This window comes from Varanus komodoensis, unplaced genomic scaffold, assembly GCF_004798865.1.
Source record: "Varanus komodoensis strain SLA01 unplaced genomic scaffold, ASM479886v1 scaffold56, whole genome shotgun sequence".
In the NCBI taxonomy this organism is placed as follows: Eukaryota; Metazoa; Chordata; class Lepidosauria; order Squamata; family Varanidae; genus Varanus; species Varanus komodoensis.
This window is the reverse complement of record NW_025336169.1, coordinates 4724290-4739689: the sequence shown is the minus strand read 5'-3', so window position 1 is coordinate 4739689 and position 15400 is coordinate 4724290. Positions and strand designations below refer to the sequence as shown.

Below are 15400 nucleotides of genomic sequence, written 5' to 3'. Positions count from 1 at the left end.
GTGGCTTCCAGATCAGGGAGGTGCTGATTACCACTCCGCACGACTCTGGGTTCTGGACTCCACTTGACAGGAGACATAGCTAGGTGAGGATCGGTGCAGTCACCCACTGCCACTGGCCCTGCAAGCAGCCTGGTCTTGTTGAAGGGAGGCGATAAAGTTCTTGCCTAGATCCATGACTCATGCATCCTCTAAGACTTCTGGGACTGCAGTAAGGAAAACCCAAAGAGTCACTTCTGATATTCAGAAGCCATAATGTGGCCCCACAAAAGGCACCAGGGGCTGAAAAAGCCTGAATTTGGCTCTGGGCCAAATGACGGCTTCCAACATCCTGCGCAATGAGGACAACGGGGTTTCTTGGTCTTCCCAACTTGTTCTTCTCCTCAGGGTCCTGCCTGTGTATTGAACAAAGCAGTGGAGAAGCACATTGGGGGGGGGGGGGCTACCAGAGGGCATTCTGGGAAAATAGCTCATATAACCAAGAGGACTGTGGAGGGTGAGCAGTCCCACTGCCTGAGGGCTTTCGGGGTTGTGGCAGCTCATCCGTGGGACCCCCTGCCCTCATTTGTTCACCAAGTGCCTTTGTTGATCTTTTCAAGCAACAAAATAGTTTTTGATCCTCACTAGATTTTGGCTGCATGAAATTGTAATACTGTGGTGCTGTGGATGCAGAGCCGCTTCGTCTTGTTTTCCTGTGGATTTATCAACTGCTCTGAGGAGGTTTTTGCCCTGAGAGTCAGGGAATAGAACGGACACAGGCAACCTGGGTTCTGGCCAACAATTCCCACTGGCCTTGGCCTGCATAGGCAACTGTAAGGAATGATAGAAGCTGTAGTCTAAAACATGAGTGGATCGCAAGTTGCCCACCCCAACATAAAAGATTGACTAATTAAAGGGGGTGGACAAAATGGAAAGCGCCCTTGCTGTCAATCAGGGAAAGGCAAGGAGGCATCCAGGGCTCCACCGCATCCCAGCCCTCTTTCCCTCTGCCCAAGTTGCTCTACTTTGCCCCCTTTTAATTAACACATTCCCTTCCTGGCAGCCAGGCCGCTGTGAAAGAGCTGTTGGGGCTGGGAGGGTATCGATGTCAAAGCAGGCGCTGAAAAGTGGGCTCAAGGGAGTCCTTCAGTGAGCTGCTCCCCAGCTTGTGTTCAGGCAACTTCTCTCTGCCACGCCTCCCATGGCAGCCATTTTGTGGCATAGCTGGGAGAACTTCTCAAATCATCAGCGGCCCCCACAGCCTCCCACATGTGTCCCACCCCTGCTGGGAGCAGCACAGGAAGATGGTTCTGTGAGGTATTTCGGATACTCCGTCCTGCCATGTAAACTCTGACGGCGTTTCAGTGGTGAGCAACTGCTCAGACAGAAATCTCAGCTGAAGGCCAGGTCTTTTTAATCACTATCATTCTCATAAAGCCAGGAAGAAGAGAAGCAGCTTTAAGGAACCAGCTCCAGGTGAGACCCAGGGCAGTTTCCAGCTGAACCACAAGACGGGAGCCAGCCAGGCGGACCCCACTGAAGCCGCACGAGTGCAATCGACCGCCCAGGCACTGGGGCGTCACAGTGCATAGGAAATGAAATTAGGAGCCATTGTGGTGCCTACATAAATCACAGACCTGCTGCCTGGAGGCTAGTACCTGAGTAAAACCTGGAGGGATTTCCCGCCAGGACACGCAGTCCCACGGAGCCCATGGAAGGGCCACCCCCGAGCTCCCAGAACCTCTGCTTAAGATCTGAGTGTGGGGCTTTGCTGCCCGGGAGGACCAACCCCTGCCTCATCCCCACACCCTCCCCGGAAGGGTGAGGCGAGTCCTTCTGGCGACACGCAGCCCGGGGAGAGAGGTAGAGACCGCTGCGTTCGGCTGAGTCCAGGACTGCTTCAGGAGGAAGAGCGGGGGGCCTCTTCCGTCTTGTAGAGCTTGCGGAGGCTGGAGTCCATCAGGAAATCCACCGACCTGCAGGGCATGCAAGGGGAAGCAAAGCAAAAGGGATTCTTGCAAAAGGCATCTTTTAGTCTCTCCAGAGAAAAGTCCATATGGAATCACAAATTCCAGGGTAGGGAAGAATGGCTGCTGCCTACAAATGATCCAGATGATCCTGAAACTGCGAGGGTGACAGTCACCCCCGCCGGTTTTTTATTCAGTTAATTGAAAGTTTTTATGTCGTCCCATTACTAAAATGGCTTAGAACAAAAAAAAAGTACAAAGTAAACCATAACCATAACAACACACTGCATCTGATAAATAAGGATAAAAATAAGGATAAAACCAATTAATTGATAGAATATCAAGAAAGTAAAAAGGTCTTTGCCTGATGCTGAAAAGGAAAAAGCGATGGCACCAGGCGAACTGTGTGTTGTATAGTCAGGAGCCACCGCTGAAAAGGCCCTTCTCTGCGTACCTACCCTCCCGATTCCCTTCAAAGGGGACTCCCGGAGAAGGGCCTCTGTCTCCAATCTCAAGGGGCGGGGCGGCACACAGGGAAGAAGGCATCCTTCAGGTATCCAGGACCCAAGCCGTTTAGGGCCTTATAGGTCATTACCAACACCTTAAATGGGGCCCGGATTCCAACCGGAAGCCAGTGTAAACGATATAGGACCGGTATGACCGGAGCATCAGCCGGTCCCCGTGAATAACCTGGCAGCTCTATCCTGGACCAACTGAAGTATCCGGACCGTCTTCAAGGGCAGCCCCACGTTGAGTGCACTGCAATAGTCCAAACAGGCAGGGTACGGGTCACGCTGCCAGGCGCTGCTCATCCAGGCAAGGACGCAGCGGATGTGTCAGCCAAAGCTGAAGCAAAGTGCTCCCGGTGTGGCTTCCACAGCTCCCACCAGCGAGCCTCATGGCTGGGGACTGAAGGCCAGATCTCCCGGGTCCCCAGTCCAGCACGCCCAGCGCCATTCCACACCGGCTCTTTTAAAGACTGCTTCTTAAGGCCATGCGTTCATAGAGTGACTTAAATGAAAAAGGACGGCTCAGAACAAAATAGTTAAGTGACCGCATCACAAAATGGTGAACTGCTATGGAAACAAAATACTCAACCCATTTAGTCTTAAAGGCAGGTGTGAAGAGAAAAGCTTCTAGAGCTGGACCTACTTAAACAGTCCTCCTGCGGAGGGAAGGCACATACGACCCACCGGGAAGTTTCACGGCTGTGGGGCCACCACTGGGCAGGCCCTTTTCTCTCCTACTCACCCTATGAATGAATTTTGCTGCTGGGTACACAAAGGACCTTTAACCTAGATCGCAACGTGCAGGGAGGAGCACACAGGTGGAGGCTGGCCCGTGGGTGACGTGATCCTTTCGGAAACCGGCACCAGCACTTTTAGCTGGGCCCAGACATGGACCAGCAACCAGCATTCAGTGTGACATGCTCAGACTTTCTGGCCCCCATCAGCACTCAAGGGGCTGTCTTTTGCAACACTTGTGGCTTCTGGACCATCTTCCAGGGCAGCTGCACATAAAGGGCTTTGGAGTGGAAAAGTTTAGAATGATCTAAAGTTGGGCAACCCCTTCACGGATCACGGCTTGTCGTGGTGGAGAGACTAGCGTAGTGCAATGAAGGCATGAGCTATGCTGTGCAGGGGCACCCAAGACAGACAGGTCATAGCAGATACTGAAGATGAAACTCAAATACTCTGGCCACCTAATGAGAAGGAAGAAGAGCCTGATGCTGGGAACAATAGATGGCAAAAGAAGAAGGGGGGGGCAGAGGATGAGGGGGCTGGATGGGGTCACTGAAGCAGTCGGCGTGAGATTAGGTGGACCCTGGGAGATGGTGGAGGACAGGAAGGCCCGGAGGAATGTTGTCCGTGGGGTCGTGAAGAGTCGGGTATGACTTTGCAACTGAACAACAAAAGATGGGTAAACATACCTTGAGTGTCAGGCAAAAAGCTCTTTTATTTTTCAAGGCTTTTTCTCTCGGATGGGTTTTTTTCCTTTCCTGTGACGGTTTTGTAATGCCACTTTTAGCTCCAGTTACTGTTTTGTGTTTCCACGCGGGGATGGCAGAATTGCCTTCCAGCTGGGGGTCGTGCTTCATTCCCAGGGAAGCTTCCAGGGTGGGCACAGCTTAAGACAATGGTTTTGGGGCCAAAACATCCGCTTATTTGCTCTCAGTAACCACAGCTGTGCACAGGCATGTTGACCTTCTAAAATCTGGGGAAACTGCAGAAAAGTCCAGAAAGCACCGAATGACAAGAGTTGGTGGTTCTGGGAAACCTCAGTGGGCCAAAGATCTGCACCTTTGAGTTCTTGTCTTTTTCTGGCTGGTTGTAAAACTGTCCTATAAAAGTTGAATTGAAGAATGTCCTCAAATGTTTTAAAGGAAGTGACATAGAAACACAGAAACAGAGCAAGTCAGAAGGGGTCTCCCGGGCCATCTAGTCTGACCCCCGCCTCCAGCTCACGACATGCCCACCATGAGCACCACCTAGGAGAAAGTTCCTACAGCTCCATATACCATATGGAGATCACTCAGCACTTGAATGTGGATGAAAAGCAACACCAAGAGAGATATGCAGGCGGGCAAACATGGGCAGACTGTGAAGAAGGGGTTACTCACTGCAGAGTGGAAATTAGTCATTGGGGTGCCCCTGGCAGATCCAAGCACAACTGGATTTGCTGGGATCCTCCTGCACTGCAGAGAGAAGGCAACACTGCAGGTGATCAATAAGTCATGACATTCCCGAGCAACGGAAAACAACATGACGCTGCCGCCTCGCTGCTCGCCTGGGTCACCCTCTGGTTGGAACGTTCACTCGGAGCTGCGTGGGGATTTCATTCATGTGCTTTATTAAAGGGAATACGGAGACACAGTATAAATTAGAAGTGAGACCAAGTTTCTATTCTAATGCCGAAAGTAGAATAGAAAAGTGACTCAAAGCCATTTTTGGATCGAACGCTTTCGTTGAAATCTTATGAAGCAGGGGCTTCATAGAACACAAGTGGCACGGAACTTTCCCACAACAGCCGTGCTCCCTGGCCCAATCGCTCTGGAATATTGATTGTTTGGTGGTGTTCTGGCTTTTAAGGTGCCCACCCCCATTCTGGAAGACTGAAATGCATTCCTTTAAGGGAAATCGCACTGGTGTTTGGGGGCTTCGTCTTCCCCGTTTGCCTGGGTCTGTCCACCATGAGAATCTGGAAGCTTCCCCCAAAGGGAACTCGGCCCTGCTTTGTTTAAAAAAGAACACCCTATCCAAGCATGTCCATTATCTATTATGGACAGATCATGTGGAGATTTCTGTTAAGAGGCAATATTATTATTCATGGATTCAGCAGGTGACCAAAATCTGCTGCTCTCCAGGACTGCCATAGCCTGGCCTTGCACTTCACTGGCAGAGAACAGAGAAAGGCAGAGAAATGCAATCCTTCTGGAGGACATAGTGGAATGGAAGATGACTCAGTAAAGCAGGGAGCTAAACTCCCCTTGAAGAGAAGCCCTCAGTCAGCACCCTAAACACACACATGAAGTACCGCTGGGAATGAAAAGGTTGATGTCTCCTTCCTCAAAACTGAGCTCATGGTGAAAGGTATGAAAGAGAATTCCCCTGCACCCAGGAAAAGACACTGTCACGCCGCCCAACGACTGGACCCAGGAGCTCCAGCACCGAGTTCCAGCCCCCGGCAGCTGGTGCAGAAAGAACTGCAAGGCTGCAAGAGCTGCCTTGGAGAAGGAGTTTAGCAGGTGCTCTGGAGCTCACGGGGTGGAGGAGAGACCTGTGCCACCAGGCAAGGGTGTGTCCTGGGAAGCTCAGCCTGCCCCCACTCCTCTCCAGAGCACCAGTTACACAGCCAGCCGCCTTGCAGAACAGGAGGAGAGCAGAGCTACCTTCGCTCCATGTTCTCCTCTCCACATTGGAGGCCCGTAATCAGAAGGGTGCAGGTAGCCCACTCAACTGCGCCCTCAGAGACCATGAAGTTCAGATTCATCACTGATGGGAGAAGGCAGTCCGGCGTATTTGGAGGGCCCCAAGTTGATGAGCCCCAGGCTCTCATCAATGGCACCTCCCCAAATGGGATGGAGGTACCGAGTGGGGTGCCACAGGGTTCAGTCCTGGGCCCAGGGCTCTTCCATATCTTTATTCATGATTTAGATGAGGAAGTACAAGGAAAGGTGATCAGATTTGCAGATGATATAAAACTGGGTGGAACAGCAAACACCCGAGAAGACAGAACGAAGTTCCAGGATGACCTTGATCAACCTGAACACTGGGCTGAAAGCAACAGAGTGAGATTCAATAGGGACAAGTGCTCCAATTCCCCCACCCAGGAAAAAGAAACCAAAGGCATCGATACAAGATGGGGAACACGTGGCTCAACAGAACCGAAAAAGGAAAAGATCTTGGAGTAATTGTGGGCAATAGGCGATGCAGCTGCCAAAGGGGCAAATGCTATTTTGGGATGCATTAACAGAAGCATAAATTCCAAATCACGAGAAGTAGTGGTTCCTCTATACTCCTTTCACTCGTCAGACCTCACCTGGAATGTTGTGTCCAGTTCTCGGCACCAAGATTTAAGAAAGATGCAGAAAAGTTAGAAAGGGTCCAGAGGAGGCAACAAAAATGATTCTAAGTTGGGAACGGCTACAATGTGCAATACAGGGATGACGGCCCAGGCACGTCTGATGGGTTTATTTTAATTTCGGACATGCGCAGGACATTCCCGAAGCAACGCTCGAGGATTACGTGATGATTGTGACGCCCTCACCGCTTACCTGCTGGGGCCTCTCTCTCGCACATGTGCCCGTGCTCACTGACGGTGCAACAGTGATATTCATACCAGCCAATGAAAGGGATATGAAGAGCTGTGAGCACCATGTTAAGGTGCTAAGATAATTCCCAGACACTTCTTTTTGTGAGAGATTTCTAAGATCTGACTTTCTTGGAAGCTTATCTGCTTAAGACCACATGCCACACTTCAGAGATCCAGCAAAGGCGCATGGCAACAGCCGTCTTTGAAAAGGAGTGCAGAAGGAAGAGGGAGATGGCTTACACTTCTCAGCATCGCATCAGTGCGCAGCTTCAATGCGCCCTCTGCCCCTAAAAGCACCCATGGAAAGGAGAAGGTTGGTTCCCTGAAGCTTTCACCTCTGTGGCTAAGAGTCATGATGGAACCAAGTCTGTCCTACTTTGGGCACCCCGGAGAAGGCCAGACTCCCTGGAGAAGACCATCATGTGAGGGAAAGTCCATCAGGGAAGCCACAGCCGCCTTGGGCTGGGCAGAACCGGGCAGGGCCGACAGGGCAGGGCACTTCTGGCGGCACTCCTTCACAGGGCCCACCCTACGCTGGAGACAGCTTGATGGCATGCAGCAAAAGGTGCATGAAGGCTGTGACCTGGGCGGGGGTGCTCCCCCACTTCCTTGGTGCCACGGCTCTGGGCCCCTCTTCACCCTCTGCCGGCTGCAGAAGAGAACATCAAGGACCTTCCAGGCCTGAAACGTCAACATGCTGCATGGGTGGGCTTGGCCACGAAACCGCAGGGCACTGGCGTGAGACCCGCAACACCCAGCCGGCCCAGCCACTGGCCGAGGGGGCCGAAGCTGTAGCCCGGCACAGCTGGAGGGAGCAGGCTGGTGAAGCCGCCCGGTCCCTGGGTGGCGCCCCACGTGGCCGAGTGGCACGTACCTGTCGATGGGCTTGATGATGAAGGGAATCGCCGAGAGACCGACGGCTGTCGTCGCCCACTTCCTGACCGAGAGGGGCCACCGGGTCATACGGCCCATGAGGTAGAGGGAGGTGGCGCAGATGCGGTTGATGGTGAAACCGGGGATGGCCACGGAGGCCAGGGCCTGCCATACGAAGGTGTCCACGACGGCCACCGCTGCCCGCGAGGTCCGCCCTTCCACCTCGGGCTTCGCCTGTCGACCACGGAAAAGACAGAGGAGCTCAAAAGGCTGCACAAAGCCAGACTCAAAGGCACGAAGGCAGCCGACCTTCGTGGTGGCCTTTCCTGGACAGGCGAGCTCACCTGCGTGGAACAGAGCTGGGTTTATGTATGCCTTGTGTTTACCTGTAGCCATGGGGCCTTGCCGTTTATGGAGGCTCTTGTCTAGTTTTTAAGGATGATGGTGATTTCACATTCATGCCCTGTTTTTTTCCTCTTGCATGAAACTGAAGGCAGCCGACAAGGTTCTCTCCCATTTTAGCCTCACAACAATAACCTTTCAAGGTAGGTTAGGTGACGGGTCCATGAGTGCACAGTCACCCTGGGAGCTCTCAGGTTCAGATCTCCTGGGCTGCACTCCAGCCCTCCCACCACACACCCCACACCGGTGCTCATCAATGCTTGCCTCTGGCCTCCTGAAATGAAGCGCTCCCCCCAAGTCAGTAACTGGGTTCTTTCCCCATTTCCCCACAGAAATTCTGCTCTCCGTCCTCTCAGGGCTGCTCTTTGCTGTGGCCTTCCAGAATGCCCAGCAGGTAACTCAGGGGGGTGGGTGGAACCTACTGGAGAAAGGGCCCGATTCAAAGTTGGAGAAGCTCTTCGGCCCACCGCCTGCTGTGGGGACTGCCAGGGCAAAGGAGGTGGGGCCCACTCCCTCCGGGATGCCAGACTGCTGTGGGGCAAAGGTCTGTCTGCCAGCAACTAAGCCGGAGGGGGCATTTCAGCCTCTGAGGGTGGGGGGGAAGCTGCACAAAACGAGGAAAGCACCAGACACCCAGGGCTCCTGGACCAGGGCTATGGCCACCTGGGGAAGTCAGCGGGGCCCCAGGACTGCGGGGTTCCCACCACCGTTCAACTGGAATCCCTGGGGCCAGACCCCGGACACCCAGCATGCGAAGAAGGCCGGCCAGCACCGAATGGGCCCAGGCACGAGTCGCAGTGGCGGAAGGGGGAACCGGCCTGCCCCATCGTGTGGCCGCTTGGTTCCTCCCCGCCGCACTTTGGCACAGCAATGTAGCACTTCGCTTCCCGTCTCTGGCTACACTCTTCCTTGAAAGAAATGGACAGTTCAGCAAGGTGAGTGGGGGAAGGAATGCAGCTTGCTGGATCTCGGGATCCCCCGTGCCACCGTTGGCCCTGTGCTCAACACTCTGTGAGCAACCCATTCAAGCTGGCTGTCATCTCCCTTTTCTGGACTGGAGAAGGTTTTTTAAACCCCCATAAATTAGGTGCATTTTCTGTATGTCCTGCTAATAACACAAGGCTGAGGTCCCCAAAGAGGCCGGGTCAGTGGGCAAATGTAAAATGCTGAGGGTGGCCCAAGAGAGGGTGGCCATCTCTCGAAACGGCTCTTGTGGCAGGATGCCTTGGCCAGTGAGAAAAAGGATGAGTGGAGCCAGCCAGAAAATACTCGTTTCACAGAAGACAAACTGGGGAGGGGAAGGGACTGCTCCCTGCTCAGGACCGAAGGGCAAGCTGGGGCAGGTGTGTTCTGCACTCCAAACAGAACGACGCACGTTGGCCCTCAAATACAGATGGTGCCAGCGGGCAACCCAAGCAAGGAGAGGCGGAGAGCTGGTGGCCAGCAAGGGACGCCTCCATGGCTGCACCGCTCCAACAGGCTCCATGCGGGAAGCCCCGGAGGCAGGGCATATCCAGCAGCCGACTGTACTCACTGCAGCCGCCTTCTTGCCTTTATCCACCGCATCTGCCGTCACGTAAGCGGTTGCCAGTCCGTAGCTGGCCCAGACCACCGAGACGGGCACAATGGCCCTGAAGGACTCCCCAACCTCGTTAGCATAACCTGCAAGAGAATGGGCAAAAGTCAGCAAGGGCATCTGTGCGCCTGACGAGCTCCGCTCTTGAGCCCCAGAAGGCACTGCTTCAGCAAAGCAGACCAGCCGCAATATCCCAGTTGCTGTTGCTGCTTCTGGGCTGCCATCATGAGCCTGCCTGTCCCCCTTTCCTTTCCCAGCCCATCTAAACAGGACACTTCTGACATACGGTCTGTTATTTATGCTGGACGGGTTTGGTGTGATGCCAGGCACTGCATGAGAAAGCTGTCTGCAAGGAGCAGCAATCAAAGGGAAGGTTCCCCTGGGTTGTGGGAGCAGCTCTTGCAAATGGACGACCCAGCTACCAAAAGGGCTGGCTCCTCCCTCAGGGAGGTTGCGCTTCCTAGGGACCAGACTGTGGGAGCACCTGCCATTCATTGTTTGGGCCACTTGTTTGGCTTGATGCCAGGTTGCTGGATTGATTAATGTCCTTTACTGTGTCTGAGGGTGGGCTCCTGTGGAACATGGGACAGTGGGTTTTCTGCAGGCATTCAACAGCATATTGGATGAGATGGACATTGGTTGGACCCTGATTGGCTCTTATCTGCTTAATGGACAATGTCAAACCACAATTACTTGTTAAATTAAGGACCTGGAGTATTTTATATAGTTAATATTCCTACTTAATTATGCATGCATTAACTTTTCAGGCTCTCCTTTTTTTAGGATTAGGGTTAGGGTGAAGGTGAAGAAGCGTCCCGGCTCCGAGGACAGTCCGACATTGTTTGACCTTCCACAAATTGTGGGGACGTCTGTCATTCCGGATGGCTTTATATAAATTGGATGGATTATATAAATGCACAGAGGGTAACACTAATGATGGCCGTCAGTCCCGTCCGCCACATGCTGCCTCCAGGGTCAGAGGCCGTGTGCCCATGTACCCCAGTTGCTGGGGAAGACGGGTGGGAGAGTGCTGTTGCTTATGGATTTCCCTTGGGCTGGTTATCCTCCCAAGACCCTTGGCCTTGATCCAGCAGGCCTCTTCTGATGTGAAGCACCTTGAAGTGGAATTTGTTTTTCCAGCTTGACAGTATCAGCTTAAGTGGGTTGCTGTGAACGGGGCTCAGTGTTGCAACGGGCCTGAGGCACAGGGTTTGTGTCTTCACAGGCTGTGCTATTCCCAGACCAAGGACGCAATCAAGAAATCACCAGGACGAACAACCGCACCCGGTTCAATTACTGATCCCCTTTCAATGACAGCAAGCGGAGTGCGAGGGGTGGGGAGAGAGCCCACCCCTACAATGAGCTCGTCCAGAGGAAGGGATAAAAACACCACGATTACTTTAAATTAGCCTGATCTCTCTCACCTCCAAAATCTCACCTCCGTGGACTTTGCTGGGCCAGCTGTTCCTGGATTATATTTAGCTGCCCTGCACCAGGGCAATGTTGTCTTTTTGTGCTGCCCAACGCCCTTCAGGGAGCAGCTGCCTCCTCCTGTCCCCACAGAGACCTTCACAGGCTCCAGGGGGTCACCTTGCCCGCCCCCCCCCCCAACAACCAACGCAGCAAAAATGTCCCAACAGGCACTTTCCTCCCAGGCTCCTGCTTCTCAAATAGCCCTGTCAGAACCAAATGTTTGTGCCCTCCCATTTCTTTCTCAGAGCATCCCAAGCTTTTCGCTGCAAGTCTTTCGCTACGCAGACCCATAGCAAAGCGACATGGAACATTCAGGGCCCTGAATACCTAATAGAGGGAGAGAGGCCAAGTCTCCAGTGAGGCCTGATGTGCCATGCAGGGAAAGAGACTTCTTTTTTAAAATATTCTGAGGACTGCATCATTTGTACGGCAAGGACGCAGCACAATCTGGTGTCCCGAGGGGTTTCTTAATTCTTCCCCCACCTGAGGATTTTAACAAATTGCCAGTGGAGAAAGAACCACTCCCCCCAGTTATGCAGTGCAGATTGTGGGCTCCAGGAACGGCAATTTTGTGAAGCACGAGTCCGCGACAGAGACAACACATAAGAGCATCACATGTTCTTTGCCGTGCAACAGGGTCTGCCGCTTGCAGCTGCTGCAACGCAAAAACCTCAGAAAAGTGTGCCTCTGCCTGCAGCCCTTCCTGCCCACCATTTTCATTTCCCACAATGCCCCGAAGTGACAGGAGCCGAAATAGTGCACGGCAGCGTCTGGGCCACGGCGGCTGCATGCTTCCGTCAGTGCGCGCTCCGCTCATGCAGGCCCCTGCTGCCCCGCTGCTCAGAGGACACGTGCCAAGCCGGGTTGCTCAAAGCCAGTCTAGGGTGACTCCCGCAGTCGGGGCAGCTGGGCACTCGGACAGGCCACGCTTCCCTATCGCCCTGTGCACTGAGGCACTTATACACTGGCAGCTCTCCTTTCCCCAAGGGAGCTCAGGGTGGCACAAAACCTTCTCTCCATCCCATCCACACGTTATCTATAGAACAGCGAGATAAAAGCAGGTCGGCCCGAGGGCTTTACAGAGCTTCATGGCTGACTGGGCATCTCAGCTCATTCTCCAGTCCCACCCTCCTGGCCCACGCACTAAAGCACACGGGCCACTATACAGACAGGCTGAAGGCAAAGCTCCTTCAAACCCAAGGCAGTGTTCGGGGAGGCCCATTAGGACTGGAGCCCCGAACCCCTAGGAAACTGTCTGCCCAGCCCCCTGTGCTCCAGGGGCCGTTACTGGATTCTGGTGCACACAGGCACCCCGTTGCTGTCCCCAGTCTTTCTGCCTGAAATCCAGTGTCCCTCTGTCCTGCCCACATATCCCTTTTTCAGATAAGGGATCGCATCCCCCAGTAAATGCAACTTTTCTTTTAATCCTGAGGTACTCCTTTGTACCTAGCACCACCCCTGCTTCAAACCCCACAAGCATCTTTCTTCTTACAGCTGAAGAAAGATGCAGAGAAGCTGGAAAGGAGGCAAAGGGGGGGGCAGCAAGGATGATCTGGGGACTGGAAACAAAACCCCGTGAGGAGAGTGAAAGAATTGGGCATGCTTAGTCTTGAGAAGAGAAGGCTGCAAGGTCAGAGGATGGTACTCTGTAAGTACTTGAATGGCTGCCCCAGAGGAAGGACTGGATCTCTTTCCGATCATCCCAAGGTGCAAGACATGGAGTAACGGGCTCAAGTGGCCCAAAGCCAGGTTCCAGCTGAGCATCAGGAAGAACTTCCTGACTGTGAGGGCAGTCCAATGATGGAACCAATGCCCGGGGGGGGGGGCTCCCCCACCCTGAAGGCAGCTGGACAGCCATCCGGGAGGGATGGTTTAACCTGGAGTCCTGCACTGGGCAAGAGCGTTGGACCTGATGGCCTTCTGGCCCCATCCAACTCTCCTATTCTATGATGCTAATCCTATTGTTAGGACTTGGAGCCAGTATCCACCATCCAGGGTGGGACTCAAGCCTGAACAAGGACAGAGGGCCAGGCTCTGATATTTATTCCAGCCTGGCCCATCCAGGGTTCATACATCGGGTCCCTTTCTGTGCCTGCGCAGCCAAAGGGCAGGGCCAAGCAAGACAGTTGGCTGCCACTTTACATCAGCTCATGTAAATGAAAAGAAGCCCCAGGAGGCTGCAGTCCAAAGTGCAGGATGAGCCAAATGCACGTTCCCTCCAAAATTACATGGCTGTGCTTCCCTGCAGAGTGGAAAAGATGCGGGTCAGCTGGGTGTGATGGAGCTATACAGCAAAAAGAAAATCTATAGATTTTCGCTTGCTTTCCTAGGCCGGGCTTTCAAAACCTTTGGCTTGCTCAAGTTCCTCGGGAAACTCAGAGACGTGGAATAACCAGCGGGATGGAACAGTCGGAGAGGTGCGCCGGCAGCAGGGGAACCGGGTTCAAGCGCCCGCGACCGGGAGCCCACGGGGGACTTCGGGCCAGGCACCCACTCTCAGGCTAATCCACCTCACAGGGCTGTCGTTCTGAGGCTGACGTAGAGGGGGCAGATTATGCGGGCCCCCCAGAGGGAGAAAGGGCGGCGATGCCCCCCGGAACCAGCTCGCGGCGGCTGCGCCTCCCGGTGCGCGCGCGACGGCGCTCCCGCGGAAAGCCTCGCCGGCGCACGGGCGCCGGTCCTGCTCCTGCTGAGGGCGCCGGCCGGGGCCCGCTCGAAGAAGCCCCCCGCTGGCGGCGGGCAGCCGCCGGGCCAAGCGCGCGGGGCGTGGGCGAGCCGGCGCCCCGCTCCCCACCCGGCCCCGCGGCTCACTCACCGAGGTAGCGCACCCACGTGTCCCGGTAGAGGTCGCGCGGGGCCGGCGGGGCCGCCTCCCCGGCCCGCGCCGCCATCCCCGGCCGGGCTCCGCCGCGCCGAGCCGTCCCTCGGCCAAGCGCGCGAGCAGGAAGGCGCCAGCCGCAGGCCCCGCGCCCTCGCCGAGGCGCGCCGCCGCATGGCGCACGGCGCAGGCCACCGGCGGCCAATGGAGCCCCCGAGCCCGAGCCCGGCGCGCGCGCGGCCTTCCTACTGGCCTCGCGGCTGGGCGAAGGGCGGGGAGAGGCGGGCGAGCCCCGCAGGGGGAGGAGAGGAGGCCGCCTGCCGCCCGCCCGCCGGCCCAGCTTCCTCTCTCCGGAGAGCTCGAGCGCAGGCTCGCCAGGCGCGCTCGAGCGCCGCCAGGGCCTTCCGACGCTCCCGCAGGCAGAAGTTCAGCGGGTGACGCGCTCCAGTCTCCAAACTGCGGCTTCTGATACCGCGCTTTTCTGCGCAGGAGCAATCTTGGGGCAAACGGGCCAGCCGGGGCTGCGCGCCAAGGAACAGGCGGACATTCAACGGGCGAAGGCTCCTCCTCGGTGTTCGTTAGCACCGAGTCCCAACTTTCTCTTAATTTCTGTGTGGGTGACGGTTTGGTGCATAAAGTGGGCCGGCTGGAGCTCTTTGCCGCACAGCAGGCAGAAGTTCAACAGGGGTCAGCAGGATCGTCCTGCAATGGGGACAACTGTGTCTGTTGGATGTGTGCGTGTCTCGAACAAAAGCATTCCGCTGCCTCACGGTCCCAGACACTTAAGGTAATTTTTCATGCAGACAAGAAAAGATGATTTGGAAGGGCCAGAAGCCATTTTTTGGGTGTGCTTTGGATCCCCATTTTTAAGGAGAGGTGTACAGAGGGCTTCTTTTCAGATTTCTCCCCCACCCACACATGATTTTGCTGTATTCCGTTGAACAGGCACAAAACTTTAAACCTCACTGGGAAACACCTTGCGGTTTGAATAGTTCCATCAGTGAGTCAACAGGTGAGTATATTCATATGTGTGTTTTTAAAAAACACAGTAATTTTGGTTCATCACCAAAACAAAAACAACATCAAACTCTCCAGACTTTACTTTGTTGTTTAGTCGCCAAGTCACGCCCAATCCATCGCGACCCCATGGACAACATTCCTCCAGGCTCTTCTGACCTCCACCATCCCCTAGAGTCCACCCAACCCCACACCCACCGCCCCAGCAACCTCATCCAGCCACCTCATCCTCTGCCATCCCTTCTCCTTTTGCCGTCAATCGTTCCCAGCATCAGGTCTTCTCCAGGGAGTCCTTCCTTCTCATTAGGTGGCCAAAGTATTTGAGTTTCATCTTCAGTATCTGGCCTTCTAAAGAGCAGTCAGGGTTGATCTCCTCTAGGACTGACCGGTTTGATCGCCTTGCAGTCCAAGGGATTCGCAGGAATCTTCTCCAGCAACACAGTTCAAAGGCCTCAATCCTTTGGTGCTCAGCCTTCCTTATGGTCC

The 15400-nt window shown here is 54.7% G+C and overlaps 1 protein-coding gene and 1 long non-coding RNA gene across 2 annotated transcripts in view; one reads left to right on the top strand and one right to left on the bottom strand.

The window, feature by feature from the left end:
* Positions 1–1373: 1373 nt before the first annotated feature.
* MTFP1 (mitochondrial fission process 1) lies at positions 1374–13973 on the bottom strand. The gene is made up of 4 exons (XM_044449012.1): positions 13895–13973; positions 9565–9692; positions 7630–7862; positions 1374–1952 (listed from the first exon to the last, which is right to left on the bottom strand). Exons 1-4 carry the CDS (start codon positions 13968–13970, stop codon positions 1877–1879), a joined length of 513 nt encoding a protein of 170 aa, XP_044304947.1. The 5' UTR covers positions 13971–13973; the 3' UTR covers positions 1374–1876.
* A 365-nt stretch (positions 13974–14338) lies between these two features.
* Positions 14339–15400, top strand: part of LOC123032799 — a 17120-nt gene continuing 16058 nt past the window's right edge. The window contains exons 1-2 of the long non-coding RNA XR_006416543.1: positions 14339–14684; positions 14843–14909. This is a non-coding gene — a long non-coding RNA (uncharacterized LOC123032799). The remainder of the gene's footprint in view (positions 14685–14842; positions 14910–15400) is intronic.